At 32.5% G+C, this 24,069-nt stretch overlaps 1 protein-coding gene across 1 annotated transcript; it reads left to right on the top strand.

The window, feature by feature from the left end:
• Positions 1-21,543, top strand: LOC148280025 (uncharacterized). The gene is made up of 7 exons (XM_088229048.1): positions 1-102; positions 6,566-6,711; positions 7,874-8,076; positions 8,333-8,468; positions 16,971-17,104; positions 20,081-20,549; positions 21,155-21,543. The coding sequence occupies exons 3-7, from the start codon at positions 7,876-7,878 to the stop codon at positions 21,250-21,252; spliced, it is 1,038 nt and encodes a 345-aa protein (XP_088085174.1). The 5' UTR covers positions 1-102; positions 6,566-6,711; positions 7,874-7,875; the 3' UTR covers positions 21,253-21,543.
• Positions 21,544-24,069: the final 2,526 nt, after the last annotated feature.

Raw genomic sequence — 24,069 nt, 5'->3', positions numbered from 1 at the left:
AGTTCCACTCAGGAAGGCTTTAGATACACGCGCGCCGTGACGCCGACGTTATTCCTACTACCGAATAATTTCGCACGAAGTACTAAACAACTTAACTGCAAAGTTTGAAAGAAGTGTTTTGATTAATGATGATTAAACGTATTGAAGACCATAAAATATTAAATAACCTGAAACTTTATTTTTTCAACACATAAATCATACTCTTATTCGCATGTGATTGTGCATAGGACACATCATTAATACACCAAACGCATGGTGATGAGTTTTACGCTTCATAAAGCAGTTCGGGGAAAATGAAATTTTACGCTTTTCAAACCATATTTAAAACCAATATTTATTATTGGTCTTGCCAGAAAATAAACTGGTACCTCGAGCATGGTAGGCGAACGAGCCAACCAGTAGACTACGAGTTGGATTTTTCTCCTCAAGATTTTATTTTTAAGGATTTTTTACCCGAGAGTAGTTCGTCTGAGATTCCGGATCTACGTGTTTTTATTTGGATTTTATTTGAAATTTCTTACATTTAAAACTACGAGTATACTTATGTAGGTAGCTTTACCTACGACAGCAATAAAAATATTTGTATTTCAACAAACGTGTAGGCTACATAATATAAACGAATGAACATAAATAACACATAGTGGGAACAGGAAGATAGATAATACTTATTCATATTGTATTCATTAAAAATATGTTAATAAATTAACCTATTGACTTAGCAATGTTTGAGTATGTCCAAATGCTTGCAGACTGGCTGGATTTCCTCCCTAGGGAGTTGTTCATATTTAAATTTATTTTAACAGAGGGGGAAAACATTTTTGAGAAGGGAATATGGAAGTCTAGGCATTTACAGGGCTTATGACCTGTCATTGTCTGGTTTAAGTGGCCACTTTTCGCTTTGTACTGAGCCCTGTAAATGCCTTGACTTTCACATTCCCTTTTCTATCCCTGTTATAATTTGTTAATCTTAATGACTCCCTAAGGGGGTAAATCCACTCTTTTGTCTGCAACCATTTGGACCAACTCATCATGAAATTATAATGATTGATCGTAATAAACTCCGATTAACCAGTCAGGCTCAATTCCATTATGAAATTATAATGATTGGTCGTAATAAAATGTAAACGGATTTTGCATATTAGGAAGTATCAAATAATTTGAAAACACGCCTAAGTCAAAACTTACAAGATTTGTATAATTTCCGAAAATTGTAGTGATGTGATAATCGCTTAAATCGGCGATGTCATAAGCCCTGTAAATGCCTAGATTTCAACATTCCTCAGTAATTCTTTCATCTCGGATGAGATATATATCAGTTATTTCGTTTGCCTTTGTTAATATATAGGTTAGCTTAAAAAATATTACTAGTTTTAAAACGAACAAAATTAGTTATTTTAACTTTACAAATAATATAAAAATAAACTTTATTTGTCGTACAATTTTTGGGTATTACATTCCATCGAGTTCATGTTCCAACTTACTTAAATTGAAGCGGTAAAACATTTTTTAGAATTAATACATTTATAAAAACAAATACGTCTATCCACATTCTGCAGTTTGCGAAAAGTTTAATACAGTCAACCCTTCTTTAACGCGATATTCATATAACGCGAAGTGAAAATGGCGAACCACCTAGGAGGGTATAGGATTAATGAGGTTTCCTTACAACGCATTTTTCGTACAAGATGACATTCCAACTACATAAATGACTTTTAAAAATAACGATTGCGTTCATCTGTACGTTGTTCGATTAGTACAAATGTCATGTATGTACAATCAGGGAATTTTTCAAAAGATAAGCAAACGATAGCGCACAAAAATATGATTGTCTCTAAAAAGGGTTGGGTCAAAAAGATAGTATATTTCAGAAATAATGAATAAAAAGCATATAATGTGTATTATATTATGATCTTATGTTAGAATTTTTTTTTTTACTTTATAATTTTACTAATTTATTTATTTATTTTATTTATTATCATTATATTACATACACAAAATTATAATTGATGTAAAGTTGCTTTGACTGTCGAACTAGGGTTATTTACCCCGTTTTAACACAGTCAAAAAATATAAAAAACAGTAATCAATATATAGAAACAGTTATAAAGATACAGGACAAAGTGAAAAACAATGAAAAAAATGTAATAAAAACATGGTAAAAAATGTAGTAAAAACATAGTAAAATGTAATAAAAACATAGTAAAATTTGTTGTAAAAACATAGTAAAAATGTAGTAAAAAAACGTAGGAAAAATATGATAAAAACAAAGTAATAAATGCAGTGAAAACATAGTAAAAACCATTAAAATATATAAATATGTCTATAAAAACATTTTGAAACTCAGTAAAATGCGAAATAAAAACAGAATACATAGTAATGAAACATGTATAATTTTTAATAAACCTACAATTGAATATCTAAAATTATAAATATTCATTACCATTTGTATTATTTGTGCAAACAATTTTATTTATTAAACGTATCCTTCAAATCTTGAGCTTTGAGAATGAAATTTGTATCAATGTAACTATGTAATGCAAAACAAATCCATCTGATTTACAATATATTTTATTAGTTCTGAAATTCGCTTAGCGTGATTTCTATATACGCGGTACGAGTAAACTGATTTGTATTAATTCAGAGTTTCTTATAGCGCGGTCTCCATAAAACGCGACAGTGGTTTCCATATAACACGGTACGAATACTCTGATTAGTGTTAATTCGGGGTTTGTTTTAACGAGGTACGCATTAATAGCGTCATATGAGGGTTGACTATAATAGGATCATGAATTACGTCCATTAAAAACAAGTCGTGAGCTTTTTAGTTAGTTACTTTTGATTTTATGCCCCACTTGACACTTAAGTATGGTGAGATCCTAGCTTTGACAATAAACAGGGTGGCCAAATATTTGACTTAAGAAAAATCTAGGGTACTCCCTTTTTACTTTTTCTACTGTTACACAATTCATTGACCATATTTGCCTTTTTTTTACAACCCTGAAGGTGTTCTACTCCTTACTTTTTTTTTACGTCAAGTATTTGGCAACCTGCATAGATACGATGACTTGTGAGTGGTCTAAAATTATTTGTCACGTATTAAAAAAGAAACAAGATCTTTTGTTCCTTACGTCGGGCAAAATTTTAGTGTTTTAAAGTTACTTTATAAATGTAATAGAGTGGGAAATATATCCAGTGGAGGATGTACCTAAATCATTATATATAAAAGGCTGGAGAATGTCTTGCACCGCACTTCCCGCGTTGCTGATGTTTGTTGCAGGTAAGACTTTTACGTTTTATTCTCCTAAATGTATTCATTTTACTATTCTGATTTTATTTATTTACTTTTAGGTTCACAACCAGTAAAAAATACCAATATACATAAATGAATATTCATAAAATACAAAAAACATTACATGTCTTTTAAAAATCAATCCAACATTTTTAAAAAACTTAATAATAAGTAGCCTACAGTTATTAATACTAATGTACTATAAAAATATATGGTGTTTTGTAGGAAAATATTACAAAGTTAATTTATGTTATCAACAAGGCATTTAAAAAAAACTTACAGTACCTACACCATGGCTAGAAAATAAAATATTCAAGAAATATAGGCTGGATGTTAAAGACTCATATACACTGTCCACACGTTCGTGAGTCGTTCTTTACTCAATCACAAATAACTATAGACGTGCTTAAAAACATGCTAAGCATTTGAGCGATCGCAATGAACAATAATGAATATGCTTAAGTTATCGCAGTCATAAATCAACGCGTGTGTAATCTCTAAGTCAACGCTCGTGTCGGTTTGTTTTTTGTTTTTATCATAAATAAATACAGTTCACTGGCCAAAAAATGGCGTTTACTATAAAAATCAATACAATAAATTGCATTTTCAAAATAGTAAAGAGTAACTTATACAAAAAAGGGAAAATTAAATAACAATTACTATGGCGACTGCTTTTCTTGACATTTGGCTTGTCAACCGCCGGTTAAATGCAATAAATAGCGTGAATAAATAAATAAAAAACAATAAAAGTTTTTGAATATTTTCCATATTTACACCGGCGAAATTCAAATATGTGATTGCGCAGCAGGATTATACGTCGCGAAATGTAAATATTTTGACATTTAATATTAGGTGTGTACGGATATTGCACTCTGATCGCGAATACGATAAACACGTCGCTTATTAGCACGTCGATAGTTATTTGTGATTCAGCTACAGGTCGTTCTGTTTCTCTCCGACCGAGCCAATGCGCGGGCGTGTCTAATCTCTGGCGCGTGTGTCAAAAGCGGACACAGTTGCAGCTGCTACGTTTTTATAATTTTATTTGTTTATTTTACTTTTTTTTCAATATAATTTATTTGCTTCGAGTAAAAAATATGTGCACTTTAGTGGACTTATTGCTCAAAAAAATATCTTCTATCTAACCAAAAAACAAACTGGTGGAAAATGGATAAAAAAAATAGTAATAAAATGAATGAACGTATTTTCGAATCACGGCTTCAAAAAATAACATTTTTACATATGTTTGTTTAAAAATACGATAAGAAAAAAATAAACCAAAATTAAAGGTCAATTATTCAACAAAAGGCAGATACCTAAAGCTTAAACACTTTTAATTTGTTTTCCACAATTAAATTACGAGCAATGTAGGATGAAAAAAAAAGAAGAAACATACAAAAATGTTTCAAAAGTTTACTTAATAAATCATTTTTAAGAAGAAAAAGGGTTTTTTAGTTTGGTTAAAAAAATATTTTTTAAAATTCAATAAATAAATATACGCATTATTTACCCAAATATTTCAATTTTGGGTGCCAATTTCAACGAGTAGTAAATAACTCACGATTAGAAAAGGAGAATCAAGTTGTGGTAAGGCAGGGTTCAAACCTCGGACCTTTTATCCGTGAGATCACGACACTAGCCACGGGACCGCAACCCGGTTCAAACAAATACATATATTTATACATTTGAATTTTGAAATTCGCGCAAAGAAATTTCATATTTTTGGGCCCAAAAATATTCAATATGTTACCCAAACATTGCAAAATCATAACCAAGATTCTATTTAATAAATTTGTGGGAAATTGGTAACTGGGTTTAGGTCGATAAAAATCGGAAATTTACTAAAAAACATATTTACATAATAAATGGTATAAATTAATATTTTATAACTGTATTGTTAACTAACTAGTAGGTAGTAATATTATTGGTTATTTTGCATAAAAATGTCTGCCTTAAAACAGGTTGTACCTAGTTAGGTGGACCAGACATGTTCCAGAGAAATCTATTACTTAACTGTGTATGTAGTAAATAAAGTAATTGTTTTTTTTGTTAATAAACCACGATTATAATAATTATTATTTTACAATGTGTATAAATAGTTTTCTCAATGGTACACCTCGATAAATTAAAAAGTTTCTTCGTTGCTCATGGCTCAGGTCGCCATTTGTCTCAAAACAAACAAAAATATGTAAAAAATATATTATAAATTACTTGAGCCCTCTCCGGTAGCTCGTTGACAATAATGTAGTTTTAGTAAAAATGACCATTGGGCGTATATATATATATATATATATATATATATATATATATATACATATACTTTATACAGGGTGTTCTTGAAACCTTGTTACATCCGAAATCACGATGATCAGTATGAGCAAGAAGACATATTGGCATATTAAAATATTTTTTTAGAACGACTAAAATCTTAAAAAATAAAATATACAAAAAAAACAAATGGTTGCTTACTTTTGCAGGGGTGAAACGAGGAGGGGGGTGGGGGAGTCTGAAACACACGGCCACGCCCCCCTCGCTTCTCCCCTGCAGAAGTAAACAACCATTTGTTTTTTTAAATATTTTATTTTTAAATATTTTCTTCGATCCAAATATTTTTTTAAATATGCTAATATGTCTTCTTACCTATACTGATTATCGTGGTTTCGGATGTGACATTGTTTAAATAACACCCTGTATAAATAATCAGTATCATATTTAATTGCTACTTTTTTTTTTTAATTAAAGAAGAGCAAAAAAATGCTGCAATATCGAAGATTCAGTTTAAATATTTACGTATGAGTCAATTTATTATACGTATTATATTATGGAAATTATATTTTTCAGAAACAGTAAGTTCAAAGTTCGAAAGGATTCTAGTGGTTTTACACGAAACAATTGTGATGAATTCACTAACATTGCTTAGAATTTGTCTGTCCCAAATAGGTTTATAAGATCTCCAGAGTGGTTGGTCGTGTAGCCTAGGATTTCTTCTTATGTAAATCTCCCCGGTTAAATATATTCCAGCTGACATGAGGTATTTTTCTTGAGGGTTGATGTATCTACGGGACGTTCATATTCAAACAGTGGTTGTTTAGGATTTGTCTGTTCTAAATAAGAAAGATTCCGGACATGGTTAATATGAAAAATTTATTTGAAAGTGTGTTTTTACACCAGAATATTTCATAGTCCTTGGACAGGTACCCGAAGCGTAAGACTGATCATTTTTCCTTCATGTAACAAAAAATATCAAATGACACTTCAATTGGTGTACCAATGCAGTGCCCGATGCATCATTAGGTGCGGAAAGGGAACGATGAATGATGAAAACAGGAGTGAGACGTGTGCTTAAATTATGGTTAATCTAAAAAAGTTTTTTGTATTAGTGATAGTTTTTAATTTATAATAGTGTAATAAAATATGATGTAGTACGTAATGTTTTTCAAGTAAAAATATTATTAATGTAAGTTAAGTACTGACTACTAACTAATCCAACTCGTTAGCGTCCACGTCGCGAACCTTGGGCAATGAGATCACACTTATAGCGGTGTGATCTCAGCAGATAACGAGAGGATGAAAGGCGAGTTTTTGGAGCCTCAAAACCAAAACCAACCAGCTAAGGGAAAGTAACCCCGACAGAAAATCCACCAGAGAAGGCAACGGGAAACGACTCTTGTCATCTTTTCCCAGGAATCACTACGGCGAGTACATCAATAAGCAGTCGTCCGAAATATAAAACTAGCGCAGGACAGATACATATGCTTTCGCTGTAGTGATCGCCAACGTCGGGGGGACCCGGCAAGGCACTAGAAGAAGAAGCATGAATAATTGAAGCAATTTATAAGAACCTGCGGACCAGTTGTATGTATACAACTCAGCAGGACTTTAATTTTAAGACTCTTATGTAAATATTTTAGAAAAATGAATTAAATAAAAATTAAGTTCATTGTGAGCTTAGTTTTTTAAAACCCACTCATGCGTAAAGTGTTCAGTAAAGTTCAGCATAAAAATGAATGTGGAGTACCTAACTTTGAACCTGGTGGTGGTCCCGCGGCGAGTGTTGCAGATTTACATTATCTTTTTCATTAATATTTATATTTTTTATTTATGTTGAAATATTTGCAGATAAGGCTATTGGATTTTACATTTTCAAAATTGCTAATTATAGGTGACTAGGTAACCATATTCTCTCTTTATAAATATTCTCCATCTATCAATATTTATCAATTTATTTATTCATTTTGACGCCCATAGGGTTTGTTCATATAAGTAGTAGGTACTCACGAACAACATAACTACGTTTAATAAAACAAAAAAAAACTAAAAGCAAAAAGGTTTAATGAAATATAAAAAAATACAATACATAAAAGCACACACAAAACTATGTAAAAAAATACAGTGTACAAACAGGCACACATTTTTTTAAATAAATGACTCGTACTATGTAAGTACATATAAAAGACGAAGACATAATTCATGTCCTTTTATATATTATCTTCTATGAAAAATAAGAATCTTCGCATTGAGAAAAACTAAACAATATATATATATATTATATTAAACTAAATTAGGTTTGTATTTTTTCAGCAGTTATGGGGTTGAAGGACATCCAAGTGTCCATTCCCGAAGCCGCTGCAGCAGGAGACACGGTAACCCTGAGCTGCCGGTACGACCTGGAGCAGGACGCGCTGTACAGCCTCAAGTGGTACAGGGGACGCGAGGAGTTCTTCCGGTACATCCCCAAGGAGTTGCCCCACACCAAGGTCTTCCCTCTGCCCGGAGTGGATGTAGACGTAAGTAACCACTACGTTTTCCGAGTAACAATCCTCTGGAGCACCAGACAAGGTTGGACCTGAGTTGCTGGTGAGACCTGGAACACCATTACACCGGTATCTCCGCGGTGGTACTCCGCTCCGTGACGCCGCCAATATCTGGCCGCCCCAGCTGTGAAGGGTCGGTGGATGCGCCTTTATTCCACATAAGCTAATCCATGTGCATGCAATGTATATAGAATGCAGTAATAACACTTACGGGCTGAACATTCCACAGTTGGGAAGGTCCGGTCCCTCGGCGGTGGTGCTCCGCTCCGTGACGCCGCCCATCTCTGGCCGCTACCGCTGTGAGGTGTCGGCGGATGCGCCTTCATTCCACACAGCTATGAAAACAAGCTACATGCATGTTGTTGGTAAACTATTTTCTCAATTCTTATTACACTAATGCCTAATATTTTTGTTATCATGTGTTCGTATTTTTTTTTGCAATAACTATTTGTTAATTGAATTTAAAATCGTTAATGCATTGTTGGCGAGCGCTGCACTGTCGGCTCATATTAATTTTAGGTATATGTGAGAGTGCCTAGGCATGTTCAACCGTGCAATTGCAAAATTTATAACAAAATATAAAATATACGGCAACTAGCAATTAAATACTGAATCAGTTACATGCGCTGGGCAATAAACACTCGGATTTAGGTGATGTATTTCAGATTAAATTTTAATCACATAAACAATTACTAATAAAACATTTATGTACTACTAGAATAGAATAAATCAATTAATAGGGAAATATCACATACCATAAATACCGATAAAAAACATGAGAAATTGATTTAGGGTTTTTTTGTATTCAAAATTGATTTGGATATTGTTGAGAAATGTTTTCATACATATTTTTTTGTATAAAATTGTTAAAAAATATGACATGTTTGGCCTTGCCGATTGTGACGGCAAGTTTCGTGGCGATGTTCTATTCAAATAAATTAAATGGTCACAAACAAAGTTCAAAATTTAATCGAATCGAAACGTATTAGGGGCGTGGCCAGTGCGCTGAACTGTTTTCGCGGAAATTAAAAATTAAAAATTTTAAAATATTTTTTTGCTACTGAGTACTAAGTTTTTTTTTACTAGATAGTATTTTAAAGAACCTTATTAATTTAAAATTTTAAAAAAACATTATGTTTCCCGATTGTATTCTCAGTATACTAAATTATATATTTAAAAGTAGATCGTTATGGAAAAAAACATGTTTCATGTAACTACCTATACATTAATTAATAAAAAAAGTCAATTTAATTTATTTCAAAACGTATTTGCTATTGTTATTATCTATCACTAACTGATTCTGTATTGTAAACTTAGAGTAATAATTTTCTAGAGAAGCCTTTAAGCTCTACTGCATAGAACAAAAAGGTTCCAAATTTTTGGTTTGGTTTTAGTTAGGTTTTTAGTTTAACGACAAACGTGTAATGGACAGTTTCGGTTAGCGCTCGCAATTTTCTACCCGTACCTACTGGTGGATTTTTTAAAGCTGGCGCGTTCGCAATACTTACACAGATGCATTGTGTAGTATCTGTGAATAAGCCCATGGTATGACATCGCACGGCATATGCATTATGAAAATAATCTCGGTCTCTCTCGCGCTCATGATGAGATAAAACGAAAAAACTAACCTTTATTACGAATATGTAAATAGCCCAAAAAAGTCCAAAAAAAATAACGTGTGTTCTTATTTACGAAAAAACGTTTGCTGAACCAGGTTATAGCATGCGTTATAACGTTCGGGAATATTAATAATTTTTACTTTTGGAATTCAATCATAAACAAGTACTTAGGTACCTACCTACTTACCAATGAAAAGCCTTTCTCCTTTTATTCGAACTGTTTTTGAACGTTTCCATAACACAATCAGGCATTTAAAAAAAATATATTTTGGTTTCGAATTAAATGTCAAGGTCACATCGAAACGCGGCTGGCGGTAAAAGAATGACTAAACTCACGTTGGGCATAGGTTAAGTGTCATAATTTTAGAGGGCTCAGGGTAAATCGCGTCTCACTTCTCTTTATTAACACGTATTCCCGTATTTTATCCATGGATTATGGCACTAGAGTAGTGATTTTTGCATGATTTTGATTTGAGCACGACGAGACCTCTTTACCAATCACATGAGGAGATAACAAGAAAAACTAACCCTTATTACGAATATATAAATATCTCAAAAAAGTCCGAAAAAAACGTGTGTCCTTATTTACGAAAAAACGTTTATTCAACCAGCTAATAGCAGGCAAGCCAACGTTCGGGCAGAGCAACGTCTGTCGGGTCCGCTATTGATAAATAAATAAACAAATATAAATATTCCTTTTTTTTCCAACAGCGGCAGCGAGGTAAAACCTCTTTGAGAAGGGAACATCAAAGGCATTTATAAGTTATATTAATTATTTTTTTCATGGTAAAATAATTTATACAGTTGAGAATAGAACCAGGGCCTCAATTATAATAGGAAGATAAGGACGTCATACCTTCACCATGACGGTATAGTTGAAGATAAATTCCCTCCAGTGATTAGGAAGATACACTATCGACCCCCCACCTTCAAGTTTTGTATAGGTACATCGATATGTACGTAAATATGTCAAAATATGTGAGAAAAATACGTAAATTTTGATGTCGAATTTAATTCCGACATAACTGTCAGTTTTGAAAATGAGTGGCTAGATGCAGTGGCTAAACTGACTAGATGCTGCCCTATTAAGATACAAGAGCATCTACCCGTAAAATTAACATTTTAACCCACTGTAAATAATAAATTGAGTTATAATTTTTTTTCTATTTGTTTTACTTTATTTTTGAATGTACGTATCGAGAGCGGCTTTGTAATTGCTCAGTAGATAAATACAGACGATTGTTAAGCATATAAAATCATGTTCAAGCGAGCATTTTTTGCTTGAATTGAGAATTATTGGAGATAATCGCTTTGAAGTGGGCACTTTTTATCGCAGAAGCCTATTTAAAATATATATTAGATTTATTTAAAATGATAATGAAGTAAGGAACGCAGAGTAAATTTTCGGGGTCATTCATTGGTTCTATTCGATCATATGACGTCGGGATGACAAGTCGGTAGAACATACCGAGGTAGATACAGATAGTACAGAAGTTAAGTATACCGTCTACTAGTATGTACAGATGAAGATAGAATTCATAATCGAGGCCCAGGAAGCTTTATACATCGTAAACTATCACTGATGTATGTATTTATTTATACTGCATTTATACATGTCAATATTCCAATTATTATAAACGTGCACTTTAGGGTGGTGGAAACATGACATTTTATTACATTTAAAATTACAAAGGTTTGTAAAGTATGTAAAAAAATGTTAAACCAGGTAAAAAGTGCGTTTTCTTATTTATGAATTCAAAAGTTTGAGTAAACTCTATCACATCATTCCGAGACGGTTATCTTTTAATATTCATGGTAGAATATTTCATATTAAAATTTAATTTGCTTTATCTTTGAATTATGCTTAAATTTCCTTTTGACGTACGTTATACATAGAATTAGGCGGAGATGCTTTTATACTTTGCTTAGTAAGAACACAGGGGATTACATTTTATCGTTTTAGATTTCATGTTCTCAAGCAGAAAACATCTCGTAAATTTAATAACCAAGCCAGTCTTGTGTCAGAATTTGCAAATGGATCTGTCGCAAGAGAAATTAATGAAAATATGAGAGCCATTCTATTTTATTATCTTAAAGCACACCTTGATGATTTCCAAATTCACCCAAAATACTGTGGAGAATTACCTAATTTTAAGAAGTTTTATCAGTTAAGTAATATATACTATTTGAAAATGCTATACTTTATAAGAATACTAAATTTGATAGCTTTATTTATTTAAGAACGGTGAACTAGCGGAAGCTTTTTGCATAATATTAGAAGTTTTTATAAAAAAACTTTTTTTCATCGTCGGGCAGAATGAATATAGTAGTAATGTGTGTGAAAGAGAACCAAAATCCTAGACGAGTACTTTTGCTTCGATTACTACAATCAGGTAAAATTCTGGAAAAGAAATTTGAGAGGAGAAAAGTTCGCCTCGTAGTTTTATGGTTGGCGCGTTTGCCGACCATGGTTGAGGGCCTGCAAGCGAAAGTTCAAAACGAAATATTTTATCAAAGGTTGGTTATTTTATCAAAAGTTGGTTGTACGCTAGACTGGGCCGTCGATGTATGAAGAATTTTATGGAAGAATTCATGTGAACGGTAGCCATTTTGATTTATAACAATTTTTATATTACTAAGGTAACTTTTGAGCCAGTTTAAAATGGTCCCAAAAATTCCTAGTGCTTCTAAACTAGCTGCAAGTATGACATGATTCACCTTATCAAAGTCTTAAGAGAAGACTGTATAATATATATTGCATCGACTCTAGATTGTGATTAATAATACTTACTAAAAATAATAATGTTATTCTGGCACTACTATATGCCAGTGGCGAATGGTGATTTTATTTACAGGTAAGCTATTAAAAAATATTATATATTTGCACCTACATAGGAGAGACATAATATAACGTAAGTAATATATACTATGAATTGATATTTTTCTGTGGTTTTGTGTGATACAACTCTCATCCATGAAATCAACTCAAACTATATAACTTCGTGATATATTATATTATATAAATATATTATCCATTACTTAAATATATAATTCATAAAAAAAAAAAAATACCATTATGAATTCAGTCGATATAAGTTATTCAATTAAAATGGCAACTGGTTGCATTGTTCTAGTAATTAATAGTGCTAAAACGGCCGCGTGGAGTGCTATATGTCCTGTAATATGACGCATGAAAGTAATTATGATCTTATGTCAAAAGTACCGTCTCAAAGAAAAATAGGCCTTAAGAAACATTGTTTGAAATACTGTTTTCCAAATCAAGAATCTTCAAATAATTTGTGTAATCTGCAAGTTTAATCTAGGAGAAAAAACCCGCACTGGGGTTAATACATTCAAAATATAGTATACTTATTTGTAAGAATAAATAAGCTGGAATAATCGGCTAGTTTCTTGGCTCACCGCAGGAACTGGGCGCGCTTTATTTAAATTCATATTTATATTAGGATAAAAATACAAACGGTAGAAATGATTTAAAATAAATGGTAATTATTTATTTGTTTTTCTGGAAATAAAGTTACAATAAAACATTAATATGGTTAGTCAAATATAATGGTAGCTGTGCAAAATTGCTTATATACACGGTTCGCCCCTACTATATGCTTAAAGCTAGATTAGATTTTATTTAGTACAATACCCTCAAACAGCTCAGGTCGGGTTGAGAGTATACAAATTGGAGTAAGGAGTCTCAAAAAGTATATTAAAACTCTAGCGACATTTTCAAATTCAATAGTACTTTTGGCCCTTTAGTGTGACTTGAAGTGAGGCTATTTGCGAAATATGAATGAAAAAGAATGTATAGCATAAAAAAAAAATGTTTTATGTATAATTGACATATAAACCACTGTCTGTTAAATTTCTGCCCTGTAGGCTGAATTACACCACATTTCCAACGATGTTTGTTGCAGTGCTATCGCATCCACATGTTATTTTATTCATGTCTAAGCCGGTGTTTACCGCAAATTTCGTCATAGAATCAGAGATAGCTTTGCCAGTTCCAACCATCGGTGTCCCAAAACCGGGATCGGGGCTTTATGTAAAATATTCGAAAGAAAATACAAAAACACATAAGTAGAAGTGTAAAACAATTTAGCTATTATCTTCACATATTTCGCACTCATAATAAAGCACCTTGGTGTTATTGTTACAATTTCCACATACCCACCATTGGCAAGTTCAACACGCCAATCGACAAATTCCAAGTAGGCCCGATAAACGTTCTCCAGTTGCATTTGCATATTCTGCAGACATTTTTTGTGGTCCAATAAAAATCCATCTAAATGGATTTTCGTTAAAAAACTTTGTATTGAAAAGTAGGTATATCTGGCAGCATTTTTTAGGCCTACAGTTGTCTCCTTTGTACAATATTTAAACTTAATATTTGCCCCTGTTAATTTAATCTACGAGCTCCCCTTAATAATAAGTATAAAAAATAAATTAAACTAAAGCAATATATATATATGTTAAATCTATTACTTTTCTAAAAAAACCGAGTGAGACTACATTTAAATTGATTAGCAGAATTTGTTTTATAAACTTAAAATATTTGCTGAAATTGATTACCATACTTATGGATTCTAGGTATAGTGAGTGCATTTCGAAGTTGGTTCATCAATCAATATTTTTAATCTGTTCTCGAAAACGCGACATGTTTGGCCTTGTCCGTTGACGTCAAGATTCGTGACGATGTTCTATTTTGATTTAAACTGTCACGAAGAAAGCTCAAAATTTGACCAAATCGTGACGTATTAGGGGTGTGAACAATGCAATCAACCGTTTTCGCGGGAATTCAAAATTATAAACTAAAAAATATTTTTTATGCAAGTAATAAATACATTTTTTTATTATTATTCGACAGTATTTCATAGACCATTATTAATTTTAAATTGTAAAAAAAAAGTGATACTTCCCTGACGGCATAATTCTTAAATTATATTTACGTGATTTTAAGATATCAACTGTAATATTTGTTATGTCTACTGTCATCTGTCATATTTAGCCATGCTCATTGCTCATACGTCTAGTTAAGTAACGTAAAGCCGCTGTTTGCTGTTTGCTGTTTGTGCAATAAATAACAAGTAATCAGATTTATCAATCCATGTTTATTTAATCATATCTACCCTCCAGAGCTTTCCTAATTATAATCGTTTTAATGAATAAACTTTCGAATTGTAATTTTCATTTGAAAGTTTCGCAAGAAGTTGAATAAATAATTATTCAATTTTATCTTATAAATCTAAGGTACAAAGTTCATTTATACATTTAAATGTTGACCCATTAAAACCTTTGCTCTTTTTGAGTTTCGAGTAAGACATCACCATATAAAAATATCGAAAGCGAAACTTAAAAATTCTCTGTATTTTCTAATTAAAAAATTCTACCCTGAAGTATCTCGTTCCCGTAACCTTGAACTCTTTCAACCCCTTATGTACCTATATATATTTATTTATATTTGGATAATTCATATAGCGCCGTTTTTGTGAAAATCGCCTCAAGGGCGCTGTACAATTAATAAATATCCCAGCACGTCTTGCAGATACAGAGCGCATGGACGGTTAGGATTCTTGTTTCTCGTCTCCAGTTATGATGTATAGGAGCTAGATTACACGTCTTGCAGCTACAGAGCGCATGGAAAATAAGAAATCTAGCTCCTATTTACATTTGTATTTATTTTATTTGACAATGGAGTTTGGAGTTTTAGTGATATTTTAAAAAATGAAATAAAAAACAAATTTATAAAAATGGAAGTTAGATAACAAAAGGTCTTGCAGCTACTGAGCGCATGGACTGTTGGAATTCTAGACCTCATTTACTAAATTAGGATATTTGATAGTTGATAACATTTACCTATTGAATCTAGATTACCAATCGTCTTGCAGCTACAAAGTGCATGGACGAGTGAAATTTTGGCAACTTAATCTACCTATCTAATATCTTCCCATAAATATTCCCTCAGGGTAAATTCTTCAAGTTAGCCTACTTCTAACTCGGGTTGAAGATTTGTGGATTCGTCTGAAACGGTTATCCTTGTGCAGGTATGTTTTTCCGACATTCTACAACATTGACGTTGATGTAAGAAGATTTATCAATTTATTTCTTTCGTTCGTTTTCCCAAGTATTTTAATAATGAAGCATTTGATTTTAGTCATAAATAACTATATGGGTTTGGTTGTAGAGCTACGTTTGAACCTGAAAACTTCATAAACGGGGTCTGCGTTGCCCACAACACATCTGATTACCACGTAGTATTTCAATTGAATTTATTTGTAGATAATTATTAAGGGTCGACGAGGCGAGGGTAGACGGTATATCTTCTGGCTCCGGAGCATGCGAGACTGGACGGGGATTAGAACAGTCGCGGCGCTGTTTAGAGCCGTCCAAGATAGCAACACATACTCTCAAGATAATAGTCGACGTCAGGGGGACCTGACACGACACACTAAGAGAAGAAAAAGTAGATATATGTTTGGTGAAAATCTTAATTAGGCATGTAAATGCCTCGCCTTTCATTTATACCTATATGCATAAAAATATATACATTATAGTAAAGAAATATCGCATTTTAATTTTTTTACAATTTTAAATTAATAAAGGTCTATGAAATACTGTCGAATAATTAAAAAGAATGTATATTAGTACTGTAATAATTTTGAATTCCCACAACAACGGTCTATTACATTGGCCGCGCCCCTAATACGCCACGATTTGGTTGAATTTTGAAACTTTTTGTGGCCGTTTTAATTTAAACAGAACTTTGTCACGAATCTTGACGTCAAAATATCCAAGGCGAAACATGTCGCGTTTTTGTAGGGATATATTTTTTAATTATTTATTTTTTAAAGTTATGCATGAAAACATTTCTTCACAATATCCATTTTGATTTTAAAAATACAATTAATTTTTGTAAATCCATTTTACGTATTTTTATCGGTATTTGTAGATTGTCATATTTCCCTATCACATCACTTTAAACCAAATGAAAAACAAAAAAAAAAATTATGAAGAACCCACAGTTTTAAATTTAGCGAATCCGTCCTTTGGTATTTTACCGATTATACGCGATGTCACGGAATTGATTCCCGACCAGGTATTTTATATCACACAATTTCGTGCCTTTTTTAGACTGGCATCTGAGACGCAAGATCCTTTTTAGGAAAATCTCCGTTCCTTTCTCCGCAATTAAAATTTTAAATTATGTACACCTACACCCAATGTGGACGCTTGTTCCAGAGTTGCCCGACGCGGCGCCCGAGATCAGCACGGAGAAGACTCGCGTCTCTGTGGGAGACACTATCCGGGTGATCTGCACTGCACCCCCCTCGCACCCTCCCGCCAACCTCACCTGGCTGCTCAATAATATTCCAGTAGGTAAAATAATCATGATAGTCCAGTCATTGGGACCTGAGCTTGGAGAAGGAGACTTAGCCATATATATGAAAGCACGTACCCTAGTGGCCCGGGCAAAGAATTAAGAATAGTCCAGAAGGAGCGTAGAATAAAATTTGAATACATCATCTGTGTCTAATAATTCCCCCACTATGCCTCAGTTTCACCGCGCGCATTCGTGATGGCGCCGCGTAATGTTGCACGATGGGAAAAAATATAATTAAAACACAAATGTAAGGTAAATAATAGCAATCTGTCAATTTCTCTAAAATTTTACTGTGCACGCGGAAGTATTGATTGATACAACAGAGTAAAGGGTCATTTAATAAGAGTTATTGAATTAATGAACTTTCAACTTAAAATATAAAACTAATTTTATTTTACATAAAACGGATATTTTTATATAATGTTAAATCATATTTGATGTTTTAAAGATAATGTCGGTCAAATGTCCACGATAGAGTTGTTTAATCTGAAATCCAACTTTTGTAAGTTCTCTCATTAGATGAGCGAAGTAGGGTAAAAAAATTACTACCCTGGTAACACTAACGAAATGTTCATTTTGTTTCTTCGACAATCTGACAGATGGAAAAATAATTCAATTTTTAGGTAATGCATTTGTTACATCCATATTCATTTGCTAATTACTCATGAAATGTGATTGCATCCTGTTTCTTTAAGATCCTAGCAGTATTTTTACACTTTAAAAGGACACAACACGGCATAGTTGAATTCAAATCAGGATTTGCGTACTGAGCGACGTCTACAAAGAAACTAATGGGTCAAAACGTAAACCTACTCATTTATGAGTAGTTTAGTCGCCTTCTGTTTAATGTGCGTATGCGGTTTCTGGACTATTCTATGAGTCCGGGCTTAGAAGGCGAGAAATCAATTCATAGACCTAGTATAAAAAAAGGTTTTTGCTAGTGTGACATTAGTCCTGCTTGCTTCCATATTAATAAGCGCGAGTTAAAATGGGAATGCCAATTGAAATATGCAATCTGATTCTATTGTGTCCTAGAAAAAGAAAGTGCCACTAACAAAACTTCGCATTCGTGAACATTCGCCAATTGTTCGCATCGAAAGCAATATCTCAGTTTATCTTTTGATATCAGTACTCTGTAAGGTGCATGCAACCTGTACTTCAATTTATAAAAACCGCTCAAAAGATATGCGCTCTCAGCTCCCGGTACTAGAAATAGAGATCGAATGCTGACAGAAAACAGATTGGAAGTAAAGCAAGCCGAATGGCTGCTGTTACCGCTGAATTTGTCAGATATAGCGCTCTGCAAAACGTTTTATCTACGTTAAGTAAGTTTTCCTAACTGTGATTTACATTAATTCATTGAGAATGGTAGAAATAATGTTCACCGCATTTACTATCAAAATGGTGTCGTCTGCACAATATATTATTTTACTTTTCAATTTTAAAGCAAAAAATTCATTCATATGTATGAGAAACAATAAAGAACCTAAAACAGGGCCTTGGAGTATACCAAAATTTATTATTTTAAACTGGCTTAAAACATTTTTACTTTTCGAGTAGGATTAGTCCCATAGCTTTTAAGCCACAGTAAAGTTTTTCTTCCTTGATTGATGAATTATGATATTTGTATTTATTTTATTTGTTATGATATTATATACATAGAATTATAAATTTATACAAAGTTACTTTGACTATCTAACTAGGGTTATTTATTCCGTTCCAAGCTAGTAAAATATTTTTAAAAAGTAATCAATTCACAGAAAAAATAAATAAAGTTAGTAGATATAGTGAAAAATATAGTAAAATACATAGTTTAAATAATAAAATAAAAAATGTAGAAAAAAATGTATATTCAAAGGATTCTCCTGGACTGACATTTGTAGTATAATAGTATATAACTAAATATCGTGCCTTCAGTCCACAGTTAAGAATTCAAAGTCAAATCACAAATTTCTACGGATGTCTTTACCAATAATATTCCTATTAACCTTCTCTTAGAATCGTTCCGGAAATTCAACATTTCATATTCTGTAGAGAAATCTCTCTTTTCAATTGCCAGGTTTCTCTTTCTCTCCCTAATAAATGTATATTTTTTATTTACTCTCCCCTGAGGAGCCAAATATAACCGGCCAGTAACATCGGCAATTAGGCTGCTTTTTTTTGTAAATAAAATAGGTATCTATTTTCATTGGCCACGGGCTCAAGCTCAAACTGCCTTGAAGTATATGTGATTTATCCCAGATTTACACTACCAACGCACAAAGATCTATTTAGATAAATCGCAAAATGTTGTCACATCCCAAATAAAATATCAAAAATCACGCAAGATAAAAGTACCCACAATTTGGAACCCAAAAAGATTATTGACAAAATTTAAGAATAGTTATAGTGTGAGAAGAGAAACGACATCGCAAAAATAGCAATACAGATTTGGTGCGAATATGGATCGATGCAAAAGCGTAATCGGAAAAGAAATACCCGGCCCATATTGCATTAGGATTTTTAACAGAGTTATCTTCATTGTCTTTAAAGTGAAATCGAATTTTCTGCATGAAAATACTAAATATATTTCTATGTAGATGACGAAATATCGTCGTCAGTAATTTATGATTGATCAAATTTAAGTAAAAAACTCTTACAATTATTATTCACATTTTCGTACAATCGAAGATACATAACTTCCCATTGTAATTGCGGCCCTGGAATAATAATCTTCAACAAACAAATTATTGACAGTAGGAAACACGTTTTAAAAACAATAATCGGCGTGTGTGCATTATAAGATGTAGACGTAAAGCTAAATTATTGCATTATTTTATTTTTGAGAACTGACATTATTATTCGGTAGACGCGAAATGAAATTGAATTTTTAAAAACTATTTTAATATCGAATTTTGTAGTTTTTTTTATTCAACAATAAGTTCATATATTTTTTAGCAATATGTGTTAATTATTTTTATTCTATTAGATAAAGGGGCTTTCAATGGATTCAAATCCATCTGCTCACCAGAAGTCAACTAAGTGGCCTGCAAATCACACATTTCTCCAGAGTAAGAACGTTACGCCACTGTTAGGGCAAATCAACTCAAATATAAGTAACGGGATAAATAAAGAGTCGATAAACGCACCGAGAGAGCAGAGGAATGTAGATGATTCGAAGACTCAAAAGTCGAATATAGAGGAGTCGTTCACCCGAGAACATTCGTCAGAATTACCTGGTATGAAGAAAGCAGTTAATGCGGTGGAACCAGTGGTTAAAAAAAGAAGTAGATCTTCTCTCGTGCTATCTATCCAGCGACAAAGCTTCCGGCAGGGTAAGCTTGCCCTGACTTGCAAAGCCACGATGTTTTCACTTTACAAGGCTCAAGCGCTCCTTCTTCTGGAAGAAGAAAAACCACAGATTGCTTCTGTTCTTTATGTATGGGAAAGCTCTAAAGGTAAGATTAATATAAATAAAACTCTATTTGTTTAAAATTTTAAAATTGGTAACTAAGCAGTAGACGGCATTAATATTTTTTTATTTATTCAGAGGTTGAATAACTCATCATGGGACAATAAAAAATTGTCATGGAGCATGACGCATGTGCATGGAACTTGCTTGAGACACAGAGCTTTAACCCTCTAGGGAGTACTCTTACTTCACACAAGTCAATAGAGGGATTAATTATAGAATTAGGGATGTTCAAACATAGGAAGAGTGTGAATATTTCAAAATGCATAAAGTAATAACTTAAGCCAACCGATGACAGGTCATGAGTCCTGTAAATACTATTCCTGTATTCCCTTCTCCTAAATTTTCTCCATCACTAGTTTATCTCTCTTACTTAGAAATATAGTATGTTCGAACACCGTGGAACTCCTGTCATGAAGTTTGTCAAACGGACAATAATAATTTATTAAGAAGAAAATAATAAACAAATAGTAATTAAATTTTTAATGTACTCCTCAATTATTTTTTTGTAGTGTACCTAACGTGTTTGAATATTTAAATTAAGTCATGAAGTAAATTATTTGTTATATTCACGGTGAACCTTTATTTTAGGGTCTGTCGCTGATCAGGTGACGTATCTGGTGTATTTGCCGTTTCTACTTGTACTGCGCGCCAGACATAACTTGAAGATATTTTGCACCATATTCTAATACAATCGTTTCATTGTTGTGTATTACATGTTTACAGGGAATTTTAAGCTTGATATAATATTTTTGAAAAAACGACGATTTCTCCATTGTTCGTAAATAATAACGTGTGTAAATATAAGTACTTATATGATTACAGCTTTTAAAAAAAATGTTATCTATTAAGAAAATAAGAAATTTTTTGTTGATTCAATACAGTAGTCTTATATTAAATAACAGCAAACGGAATATAAAATTCAGTCCTCTGAGGAATATTCAAGAGGTTGTTTTTAAAATAAATATCTACGTTGGAGTTAATTTTCACCATTTCCTTAAAATCGTAGCGTCCGTACCAAAAATTAATTTGAACCTTATTGACACAAACAAACACAGGATGCTAACAAAAATCAATGTCAGTAGGTAAATGTAACGAATAGGCAAGGACAAAAGGCGTCTTTTAATATTATTTTTTTGTTCTACTAAAAATGCGCAACGAACTGGGAATGTAGTACCGCTGAGTTTAATATAGTTTTATGTTCATTTATTTAATATAAATTAGTATATGTCATTTTTCGTTTTAGTTTACCGTGTAATATATAATATGTCTACGAGGGTTGATTGATATGCTCCATCCCTTGCCTGCCTGGAGTTGTATGTAAGCATTATACATGCATTGTAAGCATTATACATCAGCTCTACCAGTAGAGCTGATGTATAATGCTTTGTTGCCTAATATGCCAACGTGGAAAGTACCGAGTGGCAAGTTGATATTTAGGACAGTTTAGTTACAACAGGCCACTGACTACTGCGAAATTCTGCGAGGTGCTGTCTCATCAGGACTATGTTCCAGCACTAGGGCTTCCATTCGAGACTCGAAATTTCGAGAGCTCCGAGACATTTTTAATTTCGAGACTAGAGATCGAAATTTCGAGACCAGCATTGCGTTTCTGAAGGCCCATTAGGGAATAGAGAACGCGTAATTTACCTATTGATTACGTGCTGACAACGCTTTCCCTACCCACTAAAGAGCGTTCAGAATCACACTGCAGGTGTTAAACTAATGATTGTTTGTATTTTTCTTTCTTATTTTTTATTTTCTTTTATTAAGGAAACATACAGTACAAAATACATAGTTTTAGAGTATACAAAATTAGACTTTATTCTAATGGACCAGTAAAGTTTTCATATATATTACACGCCAAAGCTCCACATACACTCCGATTCCTCGATCCCTCGTATATGTGAAACATTTAACAAAAAAAATAAAAGTCTTGATATATTTAATACTCCATATAATATGTATAGAAGAGAATTAATAGGCTTGATTCATGTTCTTCATTCATAATTCATTTAATCATTAAATCAAATGCAATTTTCCACTCTTACTTTCCTTCAATCATCGCTAGTTGACTTTACACTTCACTAGATTTTTCCGTTATGTTATTTTAGCTAGGGTATTGCCATCTATTTGTATTTGGTAATATAGGGATATTTTAGTTGGTATGTTTCGTATCATTTTAATCAAAAGTTTAATCATTATTATTACGCTATAATATGACTTATTCACTAAACGCATTTTTTATATAAATTTTCGTTAGTATCGAATAATCTCAAAGTCTCGAAAAGTCTCGAAATTTCGAGATTTGGTCTCTCGAGTCTCGTCTGTCTCGCAACTCAAATTGTACCCGGCACACAAGGCGTCAGTGTCAATGACTACTATTCACATAGCTGGGTTTGAATTGGTTGAATACCCTCTGTATTTTTATTAGTTATATTTATTTTAACCACTGAATAGATAAAACACTACATCTGTGATTTTAAAAAATAAGTAACATACATAATTGTATTTTTGCTAACGCAAAGCCGAAGCTTGTCTGCGAGTTACATAACGTTTTTTTTTTTTAATTTATAAAAGGTAAGTACATAGTTTAATAATAAATGAAGAATATAATATATTTATGTGCACACTACTTTTTGACTATTTTTTTAATGAATTTATGTTTCTTTCTTCACGATTTTTAACTGGTATTAAATTCACAGTCTTGGTACTACACTCCCCATTAATCTATCTCTATAGTAGTTCTTCTGTCTTTGCACCGTCAGCAGCTGTGCTGATACTTGTCAGGTCACGATCTGGTGGGTTACTTTGGATTTAAAACTGCAATCGAGGAAATGATCTGTCATTATCTTATACTGACACTGTTTGTTAATTGGCAAAACGTTAACATAATCAAATAATATTTTATTATTGTCTTTTGTCTCAATATTTATTTTTAAAGGTACGATAGTTTTTACAATTTGGACTTGTAAGTTAAAGACTCTGTCGGTATAATATTTGAAACTTAGTCCCCATATTCTTAATCCATATTAAATTATTGGCTCAACTAGCCCTAAGTATAAGTACACTAGTCTCAGCACTGGGTATGGTATGTATGGTTTTAAGTATTTATCCGATCTAGCTCCCAGTGGCTACCGGCTAGCGTGGAAAGAAATTTTCGGACGATAATGAGGTCATGTTCTGTGTAAATGGGTGATTGGCAAGGATGTGACAAAATTTTCTACCAGGATACCAGAAAAATGCTGAAGCCTCGTTGGAAGATGTGCGTACAAGTCCAGGGGCTACTTTAAAAAATAAAGTACAAAATCGTTTTCTCATCCACTTCAAAATAGGTCAGAAGTGGAGCATATCATCAACCCTCGTGCATTATGGAAGTATTAATTTATTTATTCATTTTTTTTACACGAAAGATAATGTTTCCTCACTAGGAAGTCCCGTTTAAAATCATTTTTAAACATGCCCTGAATATATATAAAATATAATAAAATCATATAAATACTTAT

Source organism: Micrasema longulum, unplaced genomic scaffold (genome assembly GCF_059751315.1).
Source record: "Micrasema longulum isolate JH-2025_06_02 unplaced genomic scaffold, ASM5975131v1 h1tg000630l, whole genome shotgun sequence".
NCBI lineage: Eukaryota > Metazoa > Arthropoda > Insecta > Trichoptera > Brachycentridae > Micrasema > Micrasema longulum.
The sequence above is the reverse complement of the archived record's forward strand: the minus strand, read 5'-3'. Positions and strand labels throughout refer to the sequence as shown.

What these genes read in the sequence shown, in the direction of transcription:
- LOC148280025 (XM_088229048.1), top strand. Translation starts at nt 7,876, where the DNA reads ATGGGGTTGAAGGACATCCAAGTGTCCATTCCCGAAGCCGCTGCAGCA. An exon ending in TGCCCGGAGTGGATGTAGAC is followed by an intron (nt 8,077 to 8,332) that starts GTAAGTAACCAC and finishes AACATTCCACAG; the next exon opens with TTGGGAAGGTCCGGTCCCTC. An exon ending in AAGCTACATGCATGTTGTTG is followed by an intron (nt 8,469 to 16,970) that starts GTAAACTATTTT and finishes CGCTTGTTCCAG; the next exon opens with AGTTGCCCGACGCGGCGCCC.